The following is a 26,890-nucleotide window of genomic DNA, read 5'->3' on the forward strand; positions in this document are numbered from 1 at the left end:
AGAGAATTTTTAGTTACATTTTCTGCTGACAAGTGCTTACCAAAATCTGCGTGCGGACATTCATGCACAGAAAAAGTTTCCCGCAGACACCAAAGTACAAGAAACACTGCGGCTTCAAGTCAAGGGAAGGAATTTGATCAAGTGTAAAACGTGCCAATGAATCACGAGAATCGTATCTCCACGACCTTCACAAGTAAGCATAAATTCACAAGAGCATATGAATACTTGCTTTCTAATTTTTTTTTTTCACAAAATGTTTTGAATAATAAGTAGCTAGATGTTAGTGTTACAATACCTAATCTTTCCTGTCGTATGTGTGATTAATGTAATAATGTGGTCAGATTCACTATATTATTTAGCTTATCTCCGAGAGAGTTAGAAGAATGTTCTTGTTTCTGCATGGGCTCGAGCATCACGATGAACTGGCCATGACTGCAGGTCTGTTGCGTTAGAATGGCCCGGTATGTCGTTCACTTCCTCACTACACGACACGAGGCTAAATTACGCTCTTAATTCTTTGGTCGGGAATTATCTCTGGGCGTCCTTTAGCTTATCTCCGAGAGAGTTAGAAGAATGTTCTTGTTTCTGCATGGGCTCGAGCATCACGATGAACTGGCCATGACTGCAGGTCTGTTGCGTTAGAATGGCCCGGTATGTCGTTCACTTCCTCCCTACACGACACGAGGCTAAATTACGCTCTTAATTCTCTGGTCGGGANGTGTGAAATATTAGTCAAAAGTTGTTTTGTACGAATACTTTTTTGACCCGAAGAAGTTAACATGTTGCATTAATTTTTGTTGCATTGAGATTTAATTTCTATTGATGCTATTTTTGAATACAATGCGCCTTTAAACATAATATAAATCACTTCTCCTGTTCAGTTTGTGTACTTACATACATTAAAATACGATTTTTCAAGTGTACGAATATTTTTTTCCCCCCACTGTATGGTAATGTCATAGGCTGGATCTATAAACACCGTTGATGTTTTCTGCCTTCAACAACAAGCTAGGATTTAAGCTGGGATCCTTTGTGCATAAGGCAAGCGTCTCGAGGATCGCTAATCCTATTTCCTCCCATTAGGGGCAAATCCATGGAGGCATTTCAGATTTATAAATGCCTCTATCTTGTATTACGGCAAAATTGAAAATATTTTATATTCGTGTGTGCAACGATACTGTACAAGGAACACATCGAGGATATTTTAAATTATGAGAATAATGTACACAAATAGGGATTGTTAAGCCACAAGTAGGTTAAAAACGAGCACTTGAAGTGAGGACGATCAGAGCCAGCGTATTTTTGGCTGTTCTCCTCTTATGCCCGACCACGCGCAGATGAAATTACTTCTATTTCGAATAAAATATACGTAAAATTTCTTCAATTGAGAACAAAATGCATGAATATTGAATTTGTGCATCAAGTATTGGGAGCTAAAACATCTTACTACGGGTTATTTCTCCCAATTAACAAATCTAGATTCGTGCATAAGCATTATTTAAGTGCATTTTGAAATTGTCTAAGGCAAATTTCAGAGCTAGGCAGAATATTTAAGTGTGTTAGCGTTTCTCACGCCCTCTGCACGGAATAATCAAAATTGCGGGAGGAGGCTCACTTAATCAACCTATGTCCTATATGATGGTGAATGCTGCTGTGCCGATAGCAGTTTTGCCAAGAAAATTTGACGAAAAAATTTCATCATCACTTGTGTTTCATTTTCATAGGAAGATATCTCATCATGAATATTACCTAAATGCTTCGAGTTATTCAACAGGGCAGCAGTTTGATTTTATTGGAATAATGTTACTTTTTAAAATATATTTTTAATGAGGTCATATCTTGCTTTAACGCTAACATGTTAATGCTCGGTTGTTCATGTGATTATTATGAGGTCTTGAGTGAGCAAATTCAATAGATAATTTAGGAATCATGTACAGGTCAATTCAATATGAAAAGAATCACTTGTGCCTCTGACGACATTTTTACAGACGCCATTGCATACAGCTTCTGTCACGTTCAGTTCTTATATTTTTCAAGAAGCTATATGATGACGCTTGTTTAAGTGTCTTGCATGGTATTCCATTGGAATTTATGTTTTCGCTCCTCGTTCACTAACTGATAATATGTAGATCAAATTATTTTATTAATAATTCCAGTCAATTGAAGCCATATTCACCACTAACTCACTAATCTACGGTGCCACTCTACCCAAACTGCTATGCACGGCTGAATCAATTATGCTTAAGCGGAAACTGTTTTCTTCGGTATTAGCTTGTCAATGCAATAAATGCTTTTTCTTTGATAACTGATGACTACAATAACTGATATCAAACGACAACGTCTCTTACTACATTAAGTTCTGTCATTGCAATAACTGCAATTTATTCTCTTACAGCTGTGACTGTAACAGTAGCAACTGCCGACGTAAACGTAGGTCAAGGGCACGTAAACATAGCAGAAGTTCTGCGATGGCCGTTGAGAGTTGCGGCTGAACTGGTTACATCCATTGTGTTGAGCATTAAATTGCTTAAAAATTTGCGGTAAGAGGTTAATAGAATGAATAAGAATTAAACGCGATAATAGAATAGGAATTATAAGCAATAGGCAGAGTTCAATTGATTAATTTTTAAGAGGCAGAGATTAACTTTTAAGGCTTTCATACGAGACTCGCAACTTCAAGGTTCATATGATTTTAGCATAGCAGCTTTCTGAGCTCAAACACCGATAAATCGAATGAATTCTCCTTCCACAACACTGGAGAATAAAACTGTATTTTTGTTGAGAAACGTAGATGCGTACATGTTGTACAATTTTCTAGCAGGCCGGTTACTTGATATCGCTTCATTTTAAAACGAATTTCGAAAAATTCAATTCGAATAGTGAAGTTTCAGGCATGTTCTTGAAGTGCTCTAAAACTGAACTAACGATAAATGACACAGTATAGGGCTGTAGGGCCTGGCTTCAGGCTTTGAAGTTTGGTCATTGGCTCAGGATTTTTTGTTTATTTATGCATCATTCATGTAATTCACGCCTCGGTGCCCAGCGGTCAAGATTTTTTCCAAAAGTGTGGATGCTTTCTTCGTTACAAGGCTCTCTCCTGTGACCCACATGAAAATTCGCGCGATGACATACAAAGGTGAAAAATCATCTATTTAGTACTTAAATAAAAAAATAATTTAGTAATATGTTGAGTTTCCGTAAAGAAAATAGCTGACGAATATATAAATTAACGGGTGAAACTCCTGCGGACCATCAACTTTGACGACAATGTCTTTGTCACATGACAGACGACGCGTCCCATAGTCCGCTTATTTCTATGTCGTTTTGTTGAAATGGTGTGGATTTTTAAGTTGAAGCGAATCGGCGCCTAATTTTTATCATATATGATGCCTACTTAATATGCTTTGTCGGAATACTTTCTTTCTCGCTTACATCTTGACTTCTATTAGAGATACTGACTGCTAATCTTGGCCCACGATCACCTATCGTGAGTATCAATCATGACGTTTTGAAGATTGGAAATTTAAAAATTATTTCAGATTCTAAACGGAAGCATAGATAGATGGGCACAGGTGGTGCAAGACAACAGGTGGTTCTCTCATCTATGCGCTCAGCCTGCACGCCTGAGTGCTCTCTGCCTGACTGCAAGGTCAGCTTCGTCATTAAATATGAACTCTCTTTTTTCTACCCGCCACGATGTTCTTTGTTCTGGGCGTCAATTACTTTTCCTTTCCTTGGAATGCACGCGAGAAAAAAAAAAGTATTACACTTCTTTTGTGGAAGATCCGATTGAAGGAACTACTTCGCTTCTCTTAATCGTTGTGTGTGAACCCTGAATATTTTTTGCTTTGCGTTAAGATATATTAATGCAATGAACGTTGGAGGAAATGAAAGGTTTGTTCGACCTGAGGGTCATCGTACACTACATTTCAAATATTGGTCACTTGCCCAGAATCCTTGCTAGACGATCGGGCGTCTCGAACGTGCCCATTGTTTCTCTATACATTGCCGCGCCATTGCACTACATCTTCAATTGTGATTCTTGCTCTTCGATAGGGCGAGCGGATGAAAAATATTTGGCCATGCAAGAATTAAAGACTTCATGCGGTTCATATAATAGAGGCCTTTAGCAATACCCTACGATTAGGCAGTTATCAAAGCATTGAAAAATTATGAAAATTTGAATCTATGGAAATATTTTCTTCTCGTGTGTTCTTATTTGAATATAATTTTTTTCGCAGAGGCTAAGCAATTACATGTGTATGTGTGGTCTCTTATACACATCTAGATGTGTATAAGAGACAGCCCCACGATCGCCCCAAGCTCGACGGGTATTTCACAAGATTCTCTTTCGGCGCTTATTTCGCTCCGGCAACCGGAACCTAAAGCGGACATAGAGCTTCTAATTTACACCGTAAAAAGAATTTGGGGCGACCCTGAGCCAGCGGCTGACAGGCATCCAAATTTTGATAGGGCATATGCCTTTCCTCATGAACTGGTGACATAACATTTCCATTAATGTTGATGACTCTCAATTCATTACATTTTTCTGACTCACATGTGAAAATTGCCTAAATTTGAGAAACGTGAAATGCATATAGATTCAAAATCTCATAAAAATCAGAAACAAAACACAAGCTAGGAACCCTCGGACAACACAAAAATTCATTTATGGAGGTACAATTTTAAAATTTATCTTAATGCTGCAAAGGAACTTTTCAACAATGACCAAACATTGACTCTCGCTTTAACTCAGCGCCAACAAGCATGTTTACCTACGACTGTGTGTGCCTGTGCATATCGTTTCCTGGTTCCGCTAAAACGTTTGTGTGGAACAAACACAAGAAATTTAACCACTGTCACAGTCAAGGCTCACGCATGTCACTGATGTAGGCTCAGCTGTTCACCACGAGTCCCCAGTAGTTGCTGCATCCGTCGTAAGTTCTACTACAAAAAATCTTTAATTTACAGATGTTAATTTAACAATTGTTAATCATCGTCAGCTCATTGATCATTATAGGACGTTTGCAGTCTTGTGTGCAATGAATACCGAAAAAATTTGCCCCCTACTTGAAAAAATTGATCGCTTCATGTTCTATGATAATCCGTGATCATGGAGTCATGGAAATATCATTTTAATTACTGCTCGCATGGTCATCTTAATTTCTTATGGTAGGAAAAATTTACTATCTTTTTGAAGTTGTTCGAGCAGCTATCAATTGAACAACTTAGTTGTCATTTAGATATTTGTGTATCATCTGAGTATCGAGCATTTTGAATACGAAAACTCAGACCACTATGGTACATGAATCAAAGCAAACGAAAAATATTAGAAATAGCGGAGTATTCGATCGTAAAAATGCGTCATAGCAACCATTGCGAAAAATAATTTAGGATGATGGGCAGAATTTTGTCCAGCCTAAATTGCAGTGACATCGATTCCTCGTACATGATACATTTTATCAGTATAAGATCTTATCCAGATCGTAATAGCGGCAATTCATCAGCAAGAGATGTTCACCAGAACTTATTAGGATGTTCTTTCACATGAGATATTCTAAAGAACTCAAAAGAAACAACAGTTTTTTCAGAAGAAGTAGCAATCAGCAGTGAAAATATGAGACCGATCCTAATTGTACTGGACAGCATGTCAGATCTAAATTGGACTAGACAGCATGTCACATCTGAACTGCTGGACTGGTCAGTATGTCAAATCTAAATTGGACAAGACAGCATGTCAAATCTGAATTGGACGGATCGGTGTGTCAGATTTAAATTGGACAGGGCAGCATGTCAGAAGTGATTTGAACGTCTTATTTGTTTCGGGACAAAAATATTTACTCATTTATAGTTTCATAGCACCAGCTGTGCAGTAGCTACATGGAAGTACTCCAGCTATATATTAAATGCCCTTAAGGTGGCTTGTACGTCTTCAGGAATTTGGTGAAGGTGAAATGTTTGACAGGTGCACTCTAGACGCACGAGGGCTGATGCGTGATGCGCTGAGGTTGAGAAAATGGGCGGCGTTATACAGAAAGTTTCGACCTGGAAATAACAGCTGGTTATTGCGCTGTAAAAACATTGATAAAAATCATGGATTGAAAAGGCAGGTGAAAATATCTTCATCACTAACTCACCGAAAGAAAAATTAAACAAAAGTATTGTTGATAAATTTATTTTTGCACTAATGTTGGGATTAATTACTTAACCTTTCGACATGCCTGGCAGCCCATTCAATTGTCAATACATTTAAAATATAAACTGTTCGCAATAAGTGGAAGTAGAATTTTATGAAGCGAGAGAGCTTAGATTCATGGACGCTGAATATTTTTGCTTCGAAATAGATTATTTCGCTTGATCAGCTGCTACAAAATATCAAATTGCGACACAGTAAGAACTTTTTAAAATATGATTGGCTTGGTATTAAATTTTTAATTAGTGTACGCACTCTGAATATATAGGCAAGCAGATCTTAAGTTCATTGCAATGCAATGCTGGATGCGTAAAAATTGCCATAGAGCCTCCATGCCGTAACTTCTGCAATTAATCCATTATTGGAGCTGCCGCTGCAATGTAACTGTAAATTTCTTGTCATACTTACTATTGCCACGAGAATAGCCTTCCCGCTTGTCATTGCTACGAAATTTAAAATTGATGTCCATTGTATCAACAACTCGAGATTTATTTAAAAATGGAGTCAGACTCGAAATAAAATTACTTGCATTGGTATCAGTCATGATCACCCGTATGAGTGGGAGCTAGATAATAACAAACGCTTCCCATTTTGCAGCGCCAACTAACAGTTAACATGACTGCCTTTTGCACTATACACTTGCGAGCAGTTCATTTGTTCCGGCGAAAGCAGCTGATATCGTGACGCGTTATCGCGTCGTTACCTGAGGACGCGGGTTTATCCTGGCAATTAAATGTTTGTAGAGGTCATTGCGATATGACCTCGTGCAGTTTAACACCCTGTCGTTAGGTCGTTTCAATGACTGGCTATCAAACAACATACGTTTTATTATTTCCGACAGGCACGCATATATAGTAACGGTGAACATTGTTTTTGAAAGCGGAATTCAGGTTAATCGTTGTGTTATTAAGTTCATTATTTATGTGACACGTTATAATGAATTCGTTAACTTATTCACAATATAAGTTAAATATTAAAATAAGAGTTAGTTTAACTTTCATTAATTTACCTTGAAATGAAAACCCAGATTGTTTTGTGTAATCATAAATTTATTTCTTGATACTTGAGAGTAGAAATCATACATGTAGGATTTTAGAAATCATAAAAATTTTTTATTCAGTTCCAATTTTTAGCCACTTTATATATTATAATGAGAAATACATCATCGTTACCTACCAAAATTCCTAAACTTTAAATCTGGTTTGAGTATTGTTTCATAAAAACTTTCATCAAATAAATCAAAGCAAATAATCCCACCAACTTCAGTTCTAGTCACGGCTTGCCAACGAACAAAGCGAGCAGTTGCCATGTGGCGCACCCGCTTCCACCTCGGCAATTCTCTTCGTTACCGAGAAGATGTGCCCAATTCATTTTTAAACCGCATTCGTGAACGGTTCAATCCTGGGCAGAGTTAAAGATCCACCAAAACACAACCACCAACAAACGAGAATTTTTTTCTTCTATATTAGGCTCGGGAATTATTAGAGGTTGGGAAAATATAATGTAATTTCAGACGCTTACAATGCAGGGCTGATGAACTTGCTGTATGTCTTTCATGATGCGATAATTTTCCATCATTTAGGGACGTAACAATATAGATGGATATCATTATAGTTGTTATATATAGTTATATATTATTATATATAGTTATTATATGGACAGAAACTAAAAAAACTAAAACTTGTATTGTTGTGTGAGCCACATCCTGATAAGCACGTGAGATATAATGCGAGAAACATCAAATTCATAACTTTTTTCATATACTTATTGAATCTTGATTGATATAAGATGCTGAGGTGTCGATTCACATTTAAATAAAGTGATAACATTTTTTAATTGGAAGTATGATTTTCAGTTGATATTTGAAAGCCTGTATTTTGTTTCTGATGCTTCGTTTTCTTAATTTCAGGATTTGAGGAGCGACAGCAGGCTTATCCGTAAAAACCAATAAGCTTCATCCTGAACAACATATGGGATTCATCAACTTCTACAAGGTGACTAAAAAACTAAAGCATTATACTCATAGTATCTATTTTCAAAACTATAAATTAATTAGAATTTTTTCTGTGTTAAGCTAATTGTACTGGATAAATTGTAAATGTTGTTTACCAGTGGGAAATTTGGTAGATTAATTAAATTGTTCATAGATATATGCATGAATTACGTTTATGATAAGCTTATTTCCTAATATAAAAAATACCCGAATAACAGTTCGAACTGATAATATAAAATTTGTTTCGATAAATATTTTAAGGTTCATGCGCATTCCGAGCCGGAAATTATCGAACCAGTCATTATCAATCAAAGTTAACCTAAATTACCAACCAAAAATGAAAACCCTGGCGTTCACTTCAAAAATCTTTAATGACTTTATACACGCACGTCGAGAATTTCGTCCATCCAGTTTCTAAAAAACTTCGCCGTCAATAATTTTTCATATAGATTGTTAACAATGCACACCTGTTAATCAACAATGTATATGATTTAGCTTTTATAAATATTGAAGCACTTCGGCAAAAATGTTCGCTGTAGAGAATATAAATGTAAAGACCGCGCAACTGCAACATCCCATTGTTCATCAGCTGGCAAATCATGGCTGAGCGCAGCTGGTGTTTCGCAATAGCGGAAAAATACAAACTATTCTGGCCGCATTCTGTTTAATGTTTTTTGTAATAATAAAATTTACACGGTTAATAAAATCGCAACGATAATTATATGAGAATTGTAAATACTGCATTTATTTCTAAAATAATGATAATAAAAAGATACTTTTACAATTTGAAATAATTCTAAAATCTTTAGTGTAATGAAACATGTGAAGTATTATTCCAATAAAAAGAATTCGCTGCAAGATTTTGAGGAAATTCATCGCAATGATTCACGACAATAATTTCATTGAACATAAATTAGATGATGCATAATTAAAACCTAATATACCAGTTTATTTCAAGAGAGTGTACAAATAATTTTTTTAAACGGATTATTAAAGGAGTTCAAGCACACATGGATGTAATGTGAGAGCTTGAGTTGCGCTGTAAATTTTTTTCCTACCGCAGGGGCAAACACTTTCCTATCTGACATCCACGCTTGACTGGGCAAGAAAGTTCGTGATATGCGACCCTGGTACTCCAGAATAATAAATGCCGAAATTTAGAACAATCAAAATTATTTATAAATTCATTGTTCACGTCATCTCTCACAAAATCAGTACTAAAAATTCTTAATTGAAGCCAAATAAACTTAGAAGAGAAAAAATAGACAAAAATGTATATTAAAAAGAAATAACGGACGCAATTCTTTCGAATTTGCAAATAATATTGAGAGGGCGAACGTAATTTCAAAACTTTATTTTCACAGCTACGTATACATTTTTTTTTTGCATTGCAGTTTTCGGATGTTGTGGCACGCGTCATGCGTTCCTATAGCTACATGCAAAATCCAGACAAGACTCAATTTCACTGAAGATTTAATCACAATCAATAAACCAATCAAACTGTGGATTAATTGTACGGCAAATCATTCACCATTGAGTTTAGTTCATTTAGGCGGCCTTCATTGTCTTTGAACTTCACTTGATCATCAAGACGCCATTGACAAATCTGGCCAATGAATGCTAGTGACCTACACAAATATCCGAATAAAAACACACCATGCCTTGCAACATGCGCATGCTAATCGTACCAGCCGCCTCATCAGAGATCATGCATGTAGATAAAACATAAAAAATGTGTCTAAGCCACATATAATAAATAGTTCATGCTATATATGACTCGAATTAAATTTATGATAAGACTGCAGTCGACGCATAGCTAGCTAGGTCTGTGGACGGAAAGAGGCAGTCTTAGTTTAAGCAGGAATTCTTCGCATTATTTTGTGTAAAAATGAAACTTTGAACAACAAAATTCAACATAATGAGTACATCACTCACTAGGGTGGAGTGAAAAATTTATATATTTTTAATTTTTTCATGTCTTTCTGCCAAATGAATCCCATTTATGAGAAGGATTTTCAAAATAAACAACTTGTAGCGTCGACGTAAAACTACCAAAAAAAAAAAAATAATTGAACATTGCAGTGATACTAAACAATGAATATTTAACAATCAACTCTAAACTATCACACAAAATAGGACACAATTCGATTGATGCTAATTGGTTCTTCGAGCATTCGCATGTTCTAGCGACGCGCAGTCACTACCCTCCCTCTCTCCCTATAGGCCGAGGTTGACTAGAGGATGTTGTAGGCACGTGTGTCTAGGTTATTTTATTGTCCTCCATCATACTCTTAAAATATTATTTAGTGCCCGTATTTCAGCCTTATTTTTTAACACCGTCTTAATTAATGTTTTGTGGTAGATAGTGATGATATTCTTATTCGTTTGTGCCACTTAAACATATGATACAGCTGGTTCTCAGCACGCCGTTGAGGTAGTAGGTAATGAAGTTGAGAGTTTGGAAAGCCTTGCAAAATTAGCGAGAAAATGTTGCCAACATGCAATGGGTTGTAAAATACGAATTCTTGAGCGTGAACAAGGTAAAAATTTTCTAGACAATATTTATCAACCATACAAATCCTGTCTTTATAATAGTAGCTAGGAAGTTTAACTAATGAAAATGGCATAAATACCTTGAGTAAAACTGAATACATCATATTACATCATGCACCACTCATGCAAGACATATATTCATCATCATGCACATCATCATACTACATCATGCACTTATATCGTGCAAGAAGGTACCACTACTCTTGAGGACCAACGATCAAGTATGGACATTTTTGATACGGGCCAATTCTTATATAATACGGGCCAATTTTTGTTATACGGGCCAAAAACCACTTCGCTCTCTATAAATATTTTCCCCGACAACAGTACGAACTTTGCGTTGATAATTAACCTTCTATATTCACAGAAAATATAGACACGATTGTTTCTTATTCGTCTTATTTACCCTGGAAGGTAGGCTTCCTGTTTTGATTTCTAACAAAAGGCATTGAAAAATATTTCATGAATGATGGCTCTCAATGCCCGATCAAATATTCAGTTTTATGTTTCGATTTTTCCCATTGTTTCACAATGAAGAGATTTCAGCAGGATAAATTAATTAGCAGATAGAGATTTACACGAAGAAGAAATAACCAGTGTTGATATTTGATTTCGAAGTGGAAGGCTGCTATTAGAGAGCAATCATAGACAAGTTATTGACAATTCAAAACCGGCTACTGACAATTCTTATTCGACTGTAATTTGTCCTATACTATTAATTTGAAGAGATGATCGTAAGTTATCAAGAAAGGCTGCGGTCCAATGAAGAAACCTTCTTGTCTCGACTACTGGAACGCTCTTAAAGTTGTCGCAATGGCAGCACAAAAAAAAAATCAAATATCAACTTAGAGAAAATATATATAATATTTTCATTGTGCTTTAAAGTGAAAATAAATAAAATGTGCTTTACATTTTTCAATTTAGAGTTTTTCGTCGATGCCTGATATTTTGATTAAACTCTAACTATAACTCTCTTTGAAATTTTGATTACTTCGTTTTCTTTATTCAATTATATTCACGATATTGATTCCATTTTCAAATAGAGTTTAAATTCATAGCTTCAGGATTTGCGTAATCGACGAATATTGTCCGGACGTTATTTTTTTAAATATGAACAAGCAGTTAATTCTTCTTCTTCGTTTTGTTATCCGGAGTTCCAGCGTTGCAGCTTCTGCATTTTGAAACTCCATCGGCTTGCTGGCAATATCCTCTCACTAATGGTTCCCTGAACCACTAACTCTCAACATCATGACCGCTTTTATTCTTGTGGACGTGCCAAAAAACAGCCGTATTTGGTTTAGGAAAGAATATCATTACTGTATATAACAAAATACTAATTAATTGATAGGCGTTCAACAATATTAAAGTGAAATACATTCACTAAATGATAATTCAAGGCAGTAATGGAGTGCAATAGAGTAACCTACAGACACACAGGCATTTGATTCATAATTGGTTTGGTGAATAAATATTTTTTCAACAAGGTCATGTTTATAATCCAGGTTATCTTATAAAAGTTGAACATGAAATTAAAAAACACGCTGAAATTTACGTTTTTGAAATTGCTGCAACTCTAGAAATTGTTTGTTTATAAAATCCTTTGAAAAAATTCATTTGACAAGTGTCCACTTAAAAAATAGTCGGATAGCGAATTTCCATAAAGTTGTTTTTCACTCCATCCTATGTTCAGTCTTGCCCCTCCTGTTAAGTATTATTTATGTATTAACAAAATTTATGTCCGTTGTATTTTAGTTGAAAATGTTTTCTTGGTTTTCATACGCGCGACTACTGAAAAAAATTGGTGCACATAATTTTCTTAGGCTCATTTATTGTGTTCGTTATCATTCTTTTGAAACACTTTAATTCCTCATTTGAATGTTGAGCCCGTGTAGTGTTTCGTCGTTGGCGTGTGTGCACTGCGAAATCAAGGCAGTTTTGACTGCCAATTCCTTTGAGATTCAGCAGATGATTGAGCGCTGTCCGAGTTCACCGAGCTTGCAATTTTAAGATTTATATCTTTCCTTGGTTAAGAAACAAGGTTGATCCACGAATGCTGATTTCAAATTCTGCGCCGCTATTTTTGCTTCGCCTATACCACTGATTACTTTCGCTCTGACTGACGTACATATGTACATGTGCAACAGTAATATATAATTTCAGACGTGCTGCTATATCGCCTGAATATTAGTTATAGGTACAGCTAGTTATCAAGTCATTTCTGGCAGTCTATGAATTTCAGAACAACTGCTGGAACGTTGAACATATGTTGAAAAGGTGAATTCGATTATTTAAATAGCAGATATTGTATGTACTGTTATCGGTGAGCACCGAAATAATCTAGCTCCAATCCTTGATATCATAATTCCCAATTAAGAGCTAGTGTTTCAAGTTACTGCGTCATTTTTTATATCTGTTGGAGTTGGTCAAAAATGTTCAGTTGACATTTATATTGTTTATCTCACAATCAAAGTAATTAACCATCGACGGTATAAACGTTCATGATTGGAACATCATTTTGTTAGTTAGACCACGTAAGGTCCCGGCTGCCGAAGTTCAGAGACTAATTTTCCAATTGGGATCGTGGCACAAGAAAATGAAATATAAAGATTCTGGCGTAAAAGAGAGGCTTAACCTTAGGCTCTTGCGTTGCAGTCTGAAAGTCTGAATGATTGCATATCCAGCGGGCATTTATTAATTTAGGACTTATTCTTTTGACGATAAATAGTTACACACATAAATAAAGAGAATTAAATTGTTTAGCGCATTTTCTCATTCACGGAAAAAAGGCGCAATTGTGCTCGTCATGTCCGTCCGTTTTGTGACGTCCGTCCGTCCGTGACGGGCGGACGGACGTGAGAAAATGCGCTCTCTGTCACTCACTGTAGTGATTACTGATCTATTTTTTTTAAATGGTGGTAGGACACGAGCTTCCCAATTCTGGAAGACAGGCTGCATTCAGTCTCTTGTTGGTGACTAACAAATAATTATTTAGACTCCCTGAACGCAAGAGGTGAATGAACGATGAATTGTTCTGCAGTCAAATTGAGTTACCGATTATATATTTACCGAAATTATATTAATGACTCTTAATATTCAAATTGGCGTGGTATCACATCACATCAGAATCAGTAAAGATAATTGAGTGGGAAAACTTCGAAGTAATGAAATTCCGAAAGCATGCACTAATTTCAAGGACGATAGAAATTGCATGCGATTATTAGATTTAGTATTAGTAAACAACCACTGTGTCAATGGCTTCATTCAATCCTTTCCGTGAGGACAATTTCATTTGTATCTCCTGTTCTTGCATGCAATTCTTTTTGTACTGACTAGGACCGAAAAATTTCTGCATCATTATCATCTCTATTTCACCTAAGCAATTTTATTTTATTTTATTCTGTGTGCGTGTTATTACATTTTCTCCAGCAGCTCCCACTTGTAGCGAATGCATTTACTCTCAGTGCACGTTCATAGCCCTTGTTCAATTTGCCCAATTTATTGTGTGACACACACTGGCCGCCGGCATGTTGAATAATAATACAAGAATTGCGCAATGACTATTTGCATGAATTTTATAGGCACTTCTCCCGCATTAACCACACATTCTTCCATTGGTTAGATCAGCCATCACGTTGCCTCTCTACCCTATCAAAAAATATAGTTGGCTGCTCAAATTTCATGGAACTATCGTCAGTCATGAAAAGATCCGGGCAAATAACACGATATTAGATCTTCTGTGAACAAGGCAAGAACAAGAATTATTCAGCGCCGAGATCAATATGTTATGTTATGTTGTGTTCGGCCAGCTCTACGTACTAGCGTGCGGTTCGCAACGATCGGGCCACACATACACAATGTCGTGCGCACTCTCCCGCGTATAGTGCATTGGGAAGGACGCATGCGCCTGGAGTGCGCACCAGACATTTAGGACCAAAGCTATGGATCGAGCTTGATGTTCTCTGCTTAGCATTCAAAACGAAGTCCTCATCATCTCTCTTCCTTACTAGCCGTGAAGTTTTGAGGTATACGGCTGAATATTAAAGCCAAACTATAAAACTGTTTTCGTGGATGTAAGAATTGGTGCAAGATCTGAACGTTTTATTTAGCTATCTTTTAAATGACCATTGAATAAGAATTGCTTACTTTTAACTTGGAGCGCTATTACTTCAATTTATCTGAAGCGCACGTTGTTTTTCGAACCTAATTGATGTCATCAATTTAATTCAATACATTTTCATTGAAATTCATCACATAAACCTGCGTCATGTCACACAAAAAGACCTGTATGTGGTCTTAATATTAAGGAGCTTTTATAGTGAAGCGTAATATTAAGGAGCTGTCATTTAGTGTTAGAATTAAAGACGTTGATAGTACGTATTTATCAGCCACATATTAAACGTCCTGTGTGGTTTAAAAAATCCTTCAACCTGAATTTTTATTCTCATTGCTAATTGTTCAAATACTAAATACAATACCAAGTTTATGTCCAGAGTATAGTGAGTGTAAGGCATTAGTCATTAGTATAGTGCGCCGAGTGCAAGTAATGAGTCCAATTCGTGTTCACTATTCTTATATACTTACTCATTTAAGTCTGTAGTTTTTAAGGCGATTGGGAGAAAAACATGAACGAGAATAAAACAATATTTTAATGACCGGGTAATATCGCGAAACTAAGATATGAACTTTTTCAGTGGCCACTGTTCAGAGCAATGATGAATTGTTTGAGCTTATATTAAAAATTTAAGCTTCAAGCATCTCGATATAGTAGTCAGAACCTTGTGCACATTTATGTTCTGATGTAATGCTGTTATGGATTTATTCTGCTCTCATTATGCAGGAAAAAGGTGACGGAATGAGAATTTTGTCCTTTAAAATATGATTACTATTTTTAATTTGATGAATACATTGAAGGGATATGAATTTACAGGGATAAATTTAAAGTTTCACGTTCATTAGGCAAAGCGAAGAAGCTTATCTGCATTTTTATTGTTGCCAGTAATTGATTCCCCAACTGATGAGAAACAAGTTTCTCGGAGACTCTGAGTGGCACTCTAGGAACCGGTTATACGGCAGTACTATACCTGCTTCACGATCTTTCGTTGCATACAAATATGCATTTAAATCTAGTGTGGCCCATGTCAATTTTGTGGAAAAATTTTATGGCAGATAATTAAAAATCAAATAGTATTCAGTTCATTTTTTGGGAGTAAATTTCAAATCCTTGCTTATATAGTCGACACACCTATACCTTGATTTTTTATCAACTCTATTTTTCTCTTAGTTGAATTTCCAGCTAATTTTTGGACAAAAATTGACGCTTTATTTAGCAGTAACCAACCATACAGTGCATCAGAAAAATAAAACGCTCTGAATTTCACGTATGCAGACCAATTAAAATATTTTAGCAATTATAGGTAGTGCCAAAAAGGTAAAAAAACCGTAATATGAAAAACGAAGTTCGTTATTCCCCCTCGCATCGTCAAGTGCTCATCATATGGGATCAACTACAGGTCTGTGTACTTGGCGATGGGCGTTAAGTTAAGATCAGGAAATGGTTCCTCTAATTCACTTCAGAAACAATGAAGGACAAACCAGCAGCAATACTGCCTGGGCAGTTCCGCCATTGACCAGGTGTGCTTACGATGGGTCCTTTGGGGGGCCCCAAGCTTCCATCACCCGTCGATGTACTCGCCTAACTCTAGCCCTCTGCCGCTCTACTCTGTTGTTTTTTGTGTAGACCAAGGACTGCATTCCTTAACCTTCATAAAAATCACACTTGGAGAAATATTGACGAGCTAGAGTTAGATTCAATTAAAGACTTTCCTAGATATCACACCTGAAGAAATATTAAAAGGAGCTGTCATTTAGTGGTAGAATTATATAAAGACGTTGAAAGTATGTAAATCTTCGTTTGAGTAGATCATTTTTACCTAAGTGCATCGTAAAGCATGAAATGTTAGCTTGATAGGCATTTGAAATTAATTTTGCTTCATAATACCAAAGCCAATGCATTCATCAGTCCTTAAAAATAAGCATTTCAAATAATTTTGTGATCTCTCGCCGTTATCCAGCATACAGAAAAGTTTACTTATAGTGTTAAGAATTTGTAATATTATGGCATCCCTTGCAGAGGTGTTTTCACGGACACTTGTTATAGAGAATATCTATTTTCGTTACAATATTGTCGAATTTATTCGTTAATGTGACTCCAATGACGAAAATTCCAGCTCGCTACTCAAAATTTAGAATTCTAAATTTCAGTTTGACGCACAACGGGTAATTTCTATTCACGGCGAAACTGCTTTACAGTAATCTCTCAGAATGAACCTTCGATGTCCAATGAATCCCAAGTAACCTGCATTGTCTGTAGGAAGTGAATGAGTCGCGACGAGTCTGGGAGGAATGTTGAAGCTGAGGAGGTTGTTCGTATTCACCACACAAGGTCAATGTCGTAAGGGTATCCACATTATGCTAATGCACGCATGCAGTCTGCCGCTCAGCTGTCTGTGAGCGGGAAAGTTTCATGTAACCAAAAATTAGTTGCATTTCTATCCGATTGCCATGTGTATCCAAGGCTGAAATATCAAATGAAAAAAATGCGGCTTTATAACAATATTAAAAAACTCGGAAAATATTAAAATGACTCCATGTATTGAATTGTAATTTTTTTATTGTATTTATTCAGCTGAAGGTCGAGTTGCGGTCTATGAGGAAAGTATTTATATTTATGGAACACTCGCGGTGCGCTATATCTTCTATCAAGGCAGCAATACCTCATGAACACACGATGCAATTCTCTTAATATGAGTGCCTCAACTCTCAGTTTAGTGAGGTATATATATGAATGATGTTTTTCTGCGTGGACTTGAGAACTTCATTAAAAAATTCTCACAAAATAGATCTGGCGATGAAATTTCCATGTATATTTTGTTCACTCAAAAGTTCATATTAAGTTATTTGCATTGATGTTTAATAACAAATTTCCGTAGCAAAACTCAAAGTTAACAGATTACATGGTAGAATTTTTTGTGAATCTCATCTATCTTAATTTAAACAACCAGTTCAGGCTTAGGAGAGTTACGAGCTCTTGGTTAAAAGACTCGTCGGCTCTATATTGCGCGGTTCCATTATCTGCCATGTTTTTGAACTGAAGATATGTTCATAGAGCACCACCCGTTTGCCTTCACAGGCTGCAGGTTAAGTTTGTCTAGGTGAGACGTAAGTAAGAAAGAACCTGATATTGTCTGGGTGAGATTAAATTTGGATAAGAATGAGCTTGTCTAGGTTTAATGAGTTAATGAACAGCTTGCTGTTATCTACAGGCTAGAGAGGTTTATCTTTTTACGATTTTTTTACTGTGGAGTGATCCGGGTTAGCATGTGCGGCTGCATTGCACTTGCTCATTATTTTCACGGCGTGAGTGATAAATGGGCATGTAAATTGATGCTGGTACAAGCCTGGATGTTCAGTGTTGGGTGGCAGTGAAGGTTTCCAGCGATAAGTAAGGTACGGCTAACAAGGGATTGGGTTCGGCCATAGCGGCACGTTTCATCTCGTGCATCAGACGTACGTCCTTCTTCTGACATGCTTGGTTCTTAACGAGGTAACTCTTTGTGTAGATTTCGGCGAGTTTTGCGTCACCGGTCCTATAAAGGCATGGACTTTAGGACCTTCACTCAGCGTATTATACTTATTGCTTACACTCAGCGTGCTGTACTTATAGCTTACACTCAGCGTGCTGTACTTATTGCTCAGCGTACTCAGCGTACTATACTTATAGCTTACACTCAGCGTGCTGTACTTATTGCTCAGCGTACTCAGCGTACTATACTTATTGCTTACACTCAGCGTACTATACTTATTGCTTACACTCAGCGTACTGTACTAACTCCAGCCCGTCCGTTCGTCGCAGCTGTTTTCCCCCGGCATAACTCTACCTCCACGCATACCCCGTCTTCCCGCCTTTTTTCACTGACTGCCGGACGGCTTTTCTTAGTTTCTGCTCACTTGACTGCATTACGCTATGAAAAGAGGATCTATAGGAGTTGTAAACTAACCTATCATGAAGGGGATTCGTACTATTGGCTTTTAACATATAATCCCTTAGTCAACTTTGCCCTTTAGCAGGCTTACGCACGGAAAGGAGGATGAAAGATATGCTGGTCTTGGGTAATGCTGGCCTCTGGCATCCCTTCTTTAGTTCGTAAATTTGCTACGTATCAGACAACAAAAACGAGAAATATAGACAATTATGGTCTAATATTTAATAATAATATAACTTTATTATCCAATCTATAATTTACTTTGGTTATTATAATTTATCCAGGAAGTACGTAGTTTTCTGATGCCTTAAACATTACGTATTTTATCTCAGATGTCAAAAGTCTGTCAAATGTGTGATGTGTCTCAGGAATATGGATAAAAGAGTTGATTTCACAATCGTTAATTTATCTCAAAATATTCTCAACATCGACCCTTGAAGAATGAATTCTTCATTTCGGCGATCATATTATTTAATGAATTTTGAAAGTTGAAAATGAGATTAATTCATCAATTTACAACTTATTTCACATACCAATTATAACATTAGAAAAGAATGTAGTGCAAATCATTCTTTTCGTTATTTCCTTTGTTAACATTAGCGTTAAAGCAAAGTTTAAAATCTGGCGCTGTTTCACTATTGACATTCGTAGATTGATCTATAGAAAATCTGCTTACCAAACCTTCATCTAATGCACCATCTTTGAATCAGATGCTCGAAGTTTACTAGATTGTTACGATCGCGACTCAATGTAATTGATTGACCAAATTGTTTTCTGCTTCCAGATTTGGCACGCGGTTGTACATCAACAACGAACTCCTTCGCAGCAATTATCTTCATCAACTTATAACTGATTGTAACCTGGCGTCCCTAAAACGCGCTCTACTGCAATGGCTGGTCGAGACGAATTGCCTACGAAGACATCTTACTGTGAGCTGCAGAGTGACCGAAAATATAAAAATTACCAGCGAACAGAACGAGAAGAACCGTCCTTGGTAGTCAACAAAAGTCAATTCCACGGCGAAATTCGGACGTACAAACGCCGACACGTTTTACGAACGCCGCAAATTGTGATCACATGTCCTGCAGATAATCTTAAAGAGAACTTCATATGCAAGGCGTGTAGCTCTGGTCCTCTGTGTTGTGTTGATCAACCTGACAGTCAGATGAAAGACTTTGCAGCTGTCAGTCAGCAGGAGGCACTTGACTACAATAATTCTAACGACGAGAGCGACTATGAAGGAACTCGAACATGTAGCGAGTGTGGGTCCACAATTTCCAGCAATTCTGATTGTTCATCGGCCTCCAGTGACGATGGACAAGATTCAATAAACTCTATCGCACCTCCTTTAAGGAAATACACGTCTCGTGAAAATGTGAGTATAGGATGTTTAGTCCCGAAAAACGACGTGTTATCGGAAATATCCAAACGAGACCAAGGTTCATCAAATGAGACTTCGTCATCGGAATCTTCATCATCAGAGGATGAGGACGAGGAAGTCATCTTGGTGCACATTGACAGAGAACTTAAAAACGTTGTCGACAATCACATCAGATCCAGACAAAATTCGTTGAACTCTTCGGATGATGCAGAAAGTTTTGAGGAATGCAGGTCTTCGTCACCAACAAAAGACATTCCAAGTTCCAAGGAAAGTGAAATACTCCAAAAGTTCCTCCAGCAAGTAGAAACCCACCCCCAAGAAGAAGACTTGGACGTGATTTTGGAAATAGTCGGCGAAGAAGAGGAAGAGCCTTGCAATCGATCAATAATCAACATACGAGAGTGCACAGAAAAGTTTAAAGACATTTATGCCCGAAAATTAAGAGAAATTTATCACAAAAAATATCAAGGTGCTGGTCCTACATGGAATGTAAGCAAGCGTGATGCAATCAGCAACGATCGCACTGATGCTCCTAAGAGCAATAATGATCCAAATGCGAGCAAACCTGAGAACGATTCTAAAAGGCTGCACGATAACCCCAAAAAAATCAAAACAGAACTTGTGCAACAAATCGGCAGTACAAAAATGAACTACGACTTACAAAACAACAATCTTGAAAATCTCAAGGAGGTCCCGCATAAAAGTTGTTCCGAAGTATACCAATATTCTGGTTTTGCCACGAATCACGAGCGTTTCGGAGAAGATTCAAATTCTTCATTGTCGGACGATGATCGAGCTTTCAATTTCGGCGTCCAAAAGACGAATAGAAGAGACGAAACTATGATAGATAAGCTCCCTGAAATTAGACGATTTCATCCGCAGAATAATGATGACAAAATCTCGTTTGAGGACAAGACATACCTGAAAGCCACATCTCTTATCAACGAAATTGAATCCTGTTTCAGGGAGACGGCATTCTTGGTAGAAAAGAGCATTGGCTCCTACAGAGCTCCAGTGAAAGTGTATAGAAACGAAATTGAAACTAAAGAACGTGTTCAGCCTCCTAGTCCGGATCCAATTTTCATTGATAAGGATGTTGGTTCCCGAGATTCTAGTGGCTACACCAACTCCTCTTTTGAGAGAGCCAATAATGATCGAATTACCAATGAATATCTGTCGTTTTGGAACACTACAGACCATAACTCGCAGTCGCTCATGCAACGTGAATTTGCAACCCAAAGGACTCCTTTCGCCGAACCAAGTGATAAAGAGTTATCACTTTCCAACAAAGTGCTCAGACGCAGTCAAAAAGATGCACAAAATATTGACACAGAAAGAGTTCCTAGGACACTAGAAGAAAGTATTGAAATCTTCGAAATGATTTTAGGGGATCGAAAAAATGAGAGTCGAAAGTCTTACGACTCAGGATTGAGTTCGTCGACTTTGGTACTAAACTCATCACGCTTCTTCAAAGAAAATTCAATTGAGCCATCAAAAAATTTCCTCAAATGTAATTCAACTTTTGATTTACCAAGCAGTATGACTGACAACAAGAGTTTAGATCAATCATGGTCTCTCAACAGGTCAAGAAACAAATTCAAGTCATCATTGACGCTTGAGGGGAGATCTCGCACTTTGAGTGGCTCTCGTTCCGACAACTCTCCTAATTCTACGTACACGTCTGCTCACTTCCAGAATTTAAACTCGGCTGAAACTGAGATGGATGAATCTAACACTTACAAAAAATTTGATAACTTCGATTGCTATGATGAGTTGGAAGACGACAAAACGACTTCTCTACAGAGAGATGGCTCCAAGTGGATAAAGCACACAATTGAGTCACACTGTGAGGATATGCCAAGAGAGACTCGTAAAATTAAAAAACCGCTGAGTACTAAAATGATAAATCATAACGTCAGCCATGGAAATGATGTTGATGCTTTAAAATCTACCGCTTTGATTACTCAAAATGATCAATTCAGCGAAAAAATGCTGCATCAAGAAATAGCCGAATCTAGTAAGCTCAGTAATAATCCTTTGTACAGGTGGAAAAGTGAGCCTGATTTCGGTCGATTGCCCTATCCGTCATTTGGATTCCAGAGTAGCATCGCAGAAGAGTATTATGACCAAGATTATCTCGCGACCTCCATGACAACGTTCATGAAAAAAATGAAAAGAGAAACAGTTGAGGATACCATACAAACAAACCATTCTCCAAAAGAAGAAACCGTACAGGTGCAAATAAAAAACGAAGAAGCCAATATAGAAAACGAAACCAAAATGAGTTCTGGGGAAACGATGGGAATTTTGAGCGACCAACCTCTTTTTGCACAAGTCGACGAACTTTTGAGAGGCCTTTGTGAATCCCGCCTGGACGGTGGTTCAGAATCAGATGAAGGCGTCGTTAGTGACCAAAGTGACTTCAGTGACAGCAATTTAACGTCCAGGGCGGAGTGTTACTCTGCATCAGAGATAATGACTTCAATAAATGGATCTAACGGTGATAGAGAACTCGAAAAAAATATTGAACAAATTGTACATGGCATTAACTCGATAAAGGAGAAGCACCTTGGGAAAAAGATAGAAGAAGAACTAGAGAACTTCATTCGACCAAAGATAGAGCTCCTAAGAAATAACATAAATTGTAATTTACGAAGCTCAGCGAACAGTACACTGAGTCAACCAAAATATAGCGCAATTTCCCCTCAAGAAAAGAAACGATACTTTGAAGAAGAAGAGGATTTATCGGAGAAGATTAAGCAGTTGGCAGAGCTTCCAGAGATTCGGGAAATAATCACAAACATGAACCAGCAATCAACAAAATCCCTTTGGAAATTGCAAGTTAGTAATGAACTCACCGCCATGGAGCAGATTTCCCAAGCCTCCGATGAGCTCAAGAGCCTGGGGCTTGTTCCCAGCGCCAAGTGTCTCAACGAAACGTTTAAAAGCATCACTTCAGGTCAGAGGTGTTCCCGAAAGGAGGAATATCAAAGGAAAATGATCACACGAAGATTTAACAAAAGTTCTGACTACGTAAACACAACGAAAACGTCCAGGTCTTCTTCATGTTTTTCATACTTTGAAGAAACAGATTCTGGAGGCGGATCTGATCTAAGCGACTGCATCACTAGTTGTGAAAATCCAACGCGCAGAAGACGGAATCATGATTCTACTTTTCATTCTGACTCAACAGAGTCAAACAGAAATTCCTTCATAATGAAAATGCTCCACCAGAATCTTCGCTGCTACGTCATAACTCTTGCGTTTCTTGAGAAGCTCTTAAACGGACAAGCAAACCAGCAAGATGCAGCGAACAGGGATAAATTTTTCGAAAAATTTGATGCTGCAAAGTCGGAAATTTCCAGCACCGGTTTTGAAGCGCTGGAAAAGGCAATGGCGATGCTTCCAGAAATAACCGAGTCTGCAACTTTTAATCCTGAAGCACACAAATTATCGCCTTTTGCAATCGGCCATGAAGCCTTCTTGAAGGGACTTCAGCGCAAGCATTTGCTGGAGGTAAAGTTGAAATGTGTTCAAAGAAACTTAAGCTCATAAATGAATAGAACCTAATGGGTCCTTCAAAAAGTAAACAAAAATATTGTTTTAGATAAATTTGTTATAGACGTTTGAACCAAACGAGCGGAAGATATCAGATTAACATATTTATTTGTGCTTTGCGTGTCACACTGCCAAATGATGTCCTTATTTATTTATTTATTTTTTTTTTTTCAATTGCCAGATGAACTTCCAATTATTCTTCCTCGAATCGCCCTCTGTTTCTGTTGAGTTATTCTTTTAACTTTGCGAAAAAAATTATAAAATGTTCTATTGACAACTGGTATGAATTAGAATTACTACAACATATACTTCTTTTGCTTGTTTCACAACACTATACTTCAACTCGGCGCGTAAAACATTTGCGTTTAATATTCGCTTGTCGAAAATCCCTCAAATGATCACGTGCAAAATAGTCCTATAGTTTAAAAATATTTTTGCTGTATAACACGTTCTTTAAAAACGCAAACAATCCAAGATGTCTTGTAATTACTTGCATTAATTACATTACGTTAAAAGGGCGTTTCTTTTTGTTCCAGACTGAGCGGAACTCCTGATGTCCTGAGAAGCGCGGCGTCTGGCACAGGAAAAGTCCTCAACAATTAATCGTAATATAAGGTCCTTCTCTTCCTGCATTTATCAAGCAAATTGATGGCCTGGTAAAGTAATTGATAATGGAATTTGAGTGATAATCGTCTCAGGAGAGTTTTTTTAGCTTTGAAATTAGAAAATCAAGTTACCGTACATGAATGCTTACACTCTTAATTAAAGCCTTGAGCTTAACATTCTGAAATCCAAATTTAATCTAACGAGCAATATTTTTAAACGAGAGAAAATTTAATTAAAACACTTCACGCCAATGCATGCGAAATAACGAAACGCCTTTATTAGCATAATATTTTGAAACAAGTGTATAACAACAAACTGATTAGAACATGGATTGGACTTTGTTAGATCAGACAGAGAATTAAGATAATGTAAAAACTCTTATTTACTTTACAAAATCAGTATTCCGGGTTTTCGAGTCTGAGTATTGCTAGTTGACAACGGACGGGAACGGGAACGTTGCTTGCAGTTGCAGACGTTCTTCTGGCTCAGTGCGGCGTTGGCTTCAGTGGAGTAGGGGTGATAGTCAAGTTGCTCAGAAGGTTCATTGTGTAAATACAGGCAGTTCATTAACAGAAATTTTTGCCATTTTTTGGTATTAACTCAGATTATCTATTATACTTCTGTGTTGGAATATGTAATAGCCAACTTAGCTTGATTTTTAATCAATTAGATTTTATAACTTTCAGTATTTGACATAGCATTATCAGAATTCATAAAGCGTAATTATGCATACCTCAATTGTTGTTTTATTACTGTTGAGTTTACACTTATATCCCTTCATTTCTTGACGAAGTGTTTATAACAATAAAGTTTTGATTACAAACTGTTTTCATTTTTCATGAATTATGTAGTTTGCTATCAACAATAATTTGAATTTCAATCATTCATTTCAGGCTGACGAATTTCCAATTTTAGAGACCTATCGTTAGAGATGAGAGTAGATTAAAACTTGGTTCTTAGTTTTCTTAAATGGTTTACCTTGAAGTGCATTGTTGAAAGCCTGACACTTTCGATATTGAGTCATTGTTTTCAGAAATAGGTTTATGCTTCAGTGAATCTATAAAAAAATTATTACTTTCTTTCATTACAAACCTTTTCTCGTGTTTATCTGTGGATTAGCTTCTGGATCCTTTGCATTTGGCTGCATGGACTCCGCATGAAGTTACCTATTCATGGAACTTCGTAATAAAAAAATAGCTCCAGTCTCGCTACTCAATTGATTAACTGTTCAAAAATAAAAAAATTAGAACAAGTGTGTAATTTTTCAATGAATTTGTAATGCTTTACAAAATCAGACGATGAATAATAGTTTTTGAAATGTTGTCCACTCGACCCGGCCGCTACCGACACGTGGGTGTAAATGTTAATTTAGACTACGAATCTGAGGGCCATGGAAGCGGAGGCCGGTACGTAGGCCCTTCTTGTACAACCATTAAACGGTCGAGTTCCCTTAACTTCGTTGATCGAGAAAGGTTTTCCCAGACTACCAATCGTCTTCGTGAAGTGGCATTAGTTGATTTGCCAATTGAACTTAACTCACAATCATCGAACTCTGGAATATGGAATTCTTCCAATAGAGTATTTGAATCACGGAGAGAATTTATTTCAAACGCGAATTGTCGCAATTCGTTCAAGCCGAGTGATGGAAACGTTTGCGGTAATGTTGCATCGTCAAGAGGGACCAATTTGAACATGAAAATAAATTCTGATTCGTGTCTTTCTCCTGATATTTCTAAAAAGAGTTTAGCTTCGAGTTTGATTCCAAACGAAGAAAATGTTAGTATAATACTCCTCAATGAACGGAAGTTCACAGATATTAAGTGCGTTCCCGATGCAGGGTGTACGAATTTGTTAGCACCAAATGAAAATGGTCGGCTAGAAAGCTTGGATGTCAGCTTGTGTGGGGATGCAACATCATTTGACGGTGAATCATACACTATCGATCATAATGATTTTTTCGATGTTGATGACGATGTAACGGAAACAGACGATTGTTCGGACGTCTTTTCACAAGTCTACGTATTTTGTGCCGATAGGAGCAGTGACAATGCTCAGCTCCGATCACCTTCAAACTTGCCAAATGCTACTGAAAGTTCGTCCTCTGAAAATGGTTTGCTTTGCATCAGAGTTGGCTCGCCATGTTTCTCTTCTAGCTCAACTGACATCACGGCATCGTCGTGCTCGCGGCCTAGTGATCACACTTTGGATTACTACCTCAACTCCGAAGACGTGTCTCATCAACTCGACTCCGAAGACGAGCAGGTATGTTCGCATAAACTTGTTCATTATAGTTGTAAGTTCCCCATGTTGTTTCGCTTGTAATAGCTGTAAATTGCCCCCTTACAGTAAATTGCGCTTTGGTTTTTGGTTTCTTTGCCATAATTTAATCATCTTCTTGAAGTTCCTTGGGTCGAAAAGATTTACGTTAGGCAAACGGTTGCATGAGGACTTTTATCTGAAATCATGAATGCAATGAGACGAATTCATATGAAATTTATTGCATTACCTTTGCTGATGACGCGCTTAGCACAAAACACTAATAAAGTGACGATAGTTCCTGGTAG

The 26,890-nt window shown here is 37.1% G+C and overlaps 1 protein-coding gene across 1 annotated transcript; it reads left to right on the forward strand.

Annotated features, from left to right (window-relative positions):
• Nucleotides 1-25,130, forward strand: LOC108666298. The gene is made up of 4 exons (XM_018153140.2): nucleotides 1-193; nucleotides 8,103-8,187; nucleotides 19,566-23,678; nucleotides 24,257-25,130. The coding sequence occupies exons 3-4, from the start codon at nucleotides 19,671-19,673 to the stop codon at nucleotides 24,272-24,274; spliced, it is 4,026 nt and encodes a 1,341-aa protein (XP_018008629.1). The 5' UTR covers nucleotides 1-193; nucleotides 8,103-8,187; nucleotides 19,566-19,670; the 3' UTR covers nucleotides 24,275-25,130.
• Nucleotides 25,131-26,890: the final 1,760 nt, after the last annotated feature.

Source organism: Hyalella azteca, unplaced genomic scaffold, assembly GCF_000764305.2.
Source record: "Hyalella azteca isolate HAZT.00-mixed unplaced genomic scaffold, Hazt_2.0.2 contig10552, whole genome shotgun sequence".
In the NCBI taxonomy this organism is placed as follows: Eukaryota; Metazoa; Arthropoda; class Malacostraca; order Amphipoda; family Hyalellidae; genus Hyalella; species Hyalella azteca.

Coding starts and splice junctions, on each gene's coding strand:
- LOC108666298 (XM_018153140.2), top strand. CDS start 19,671: ATGGCTGGTCGAGACGAATTGCCTACGAAGACATCTTACTGTGAGCTG.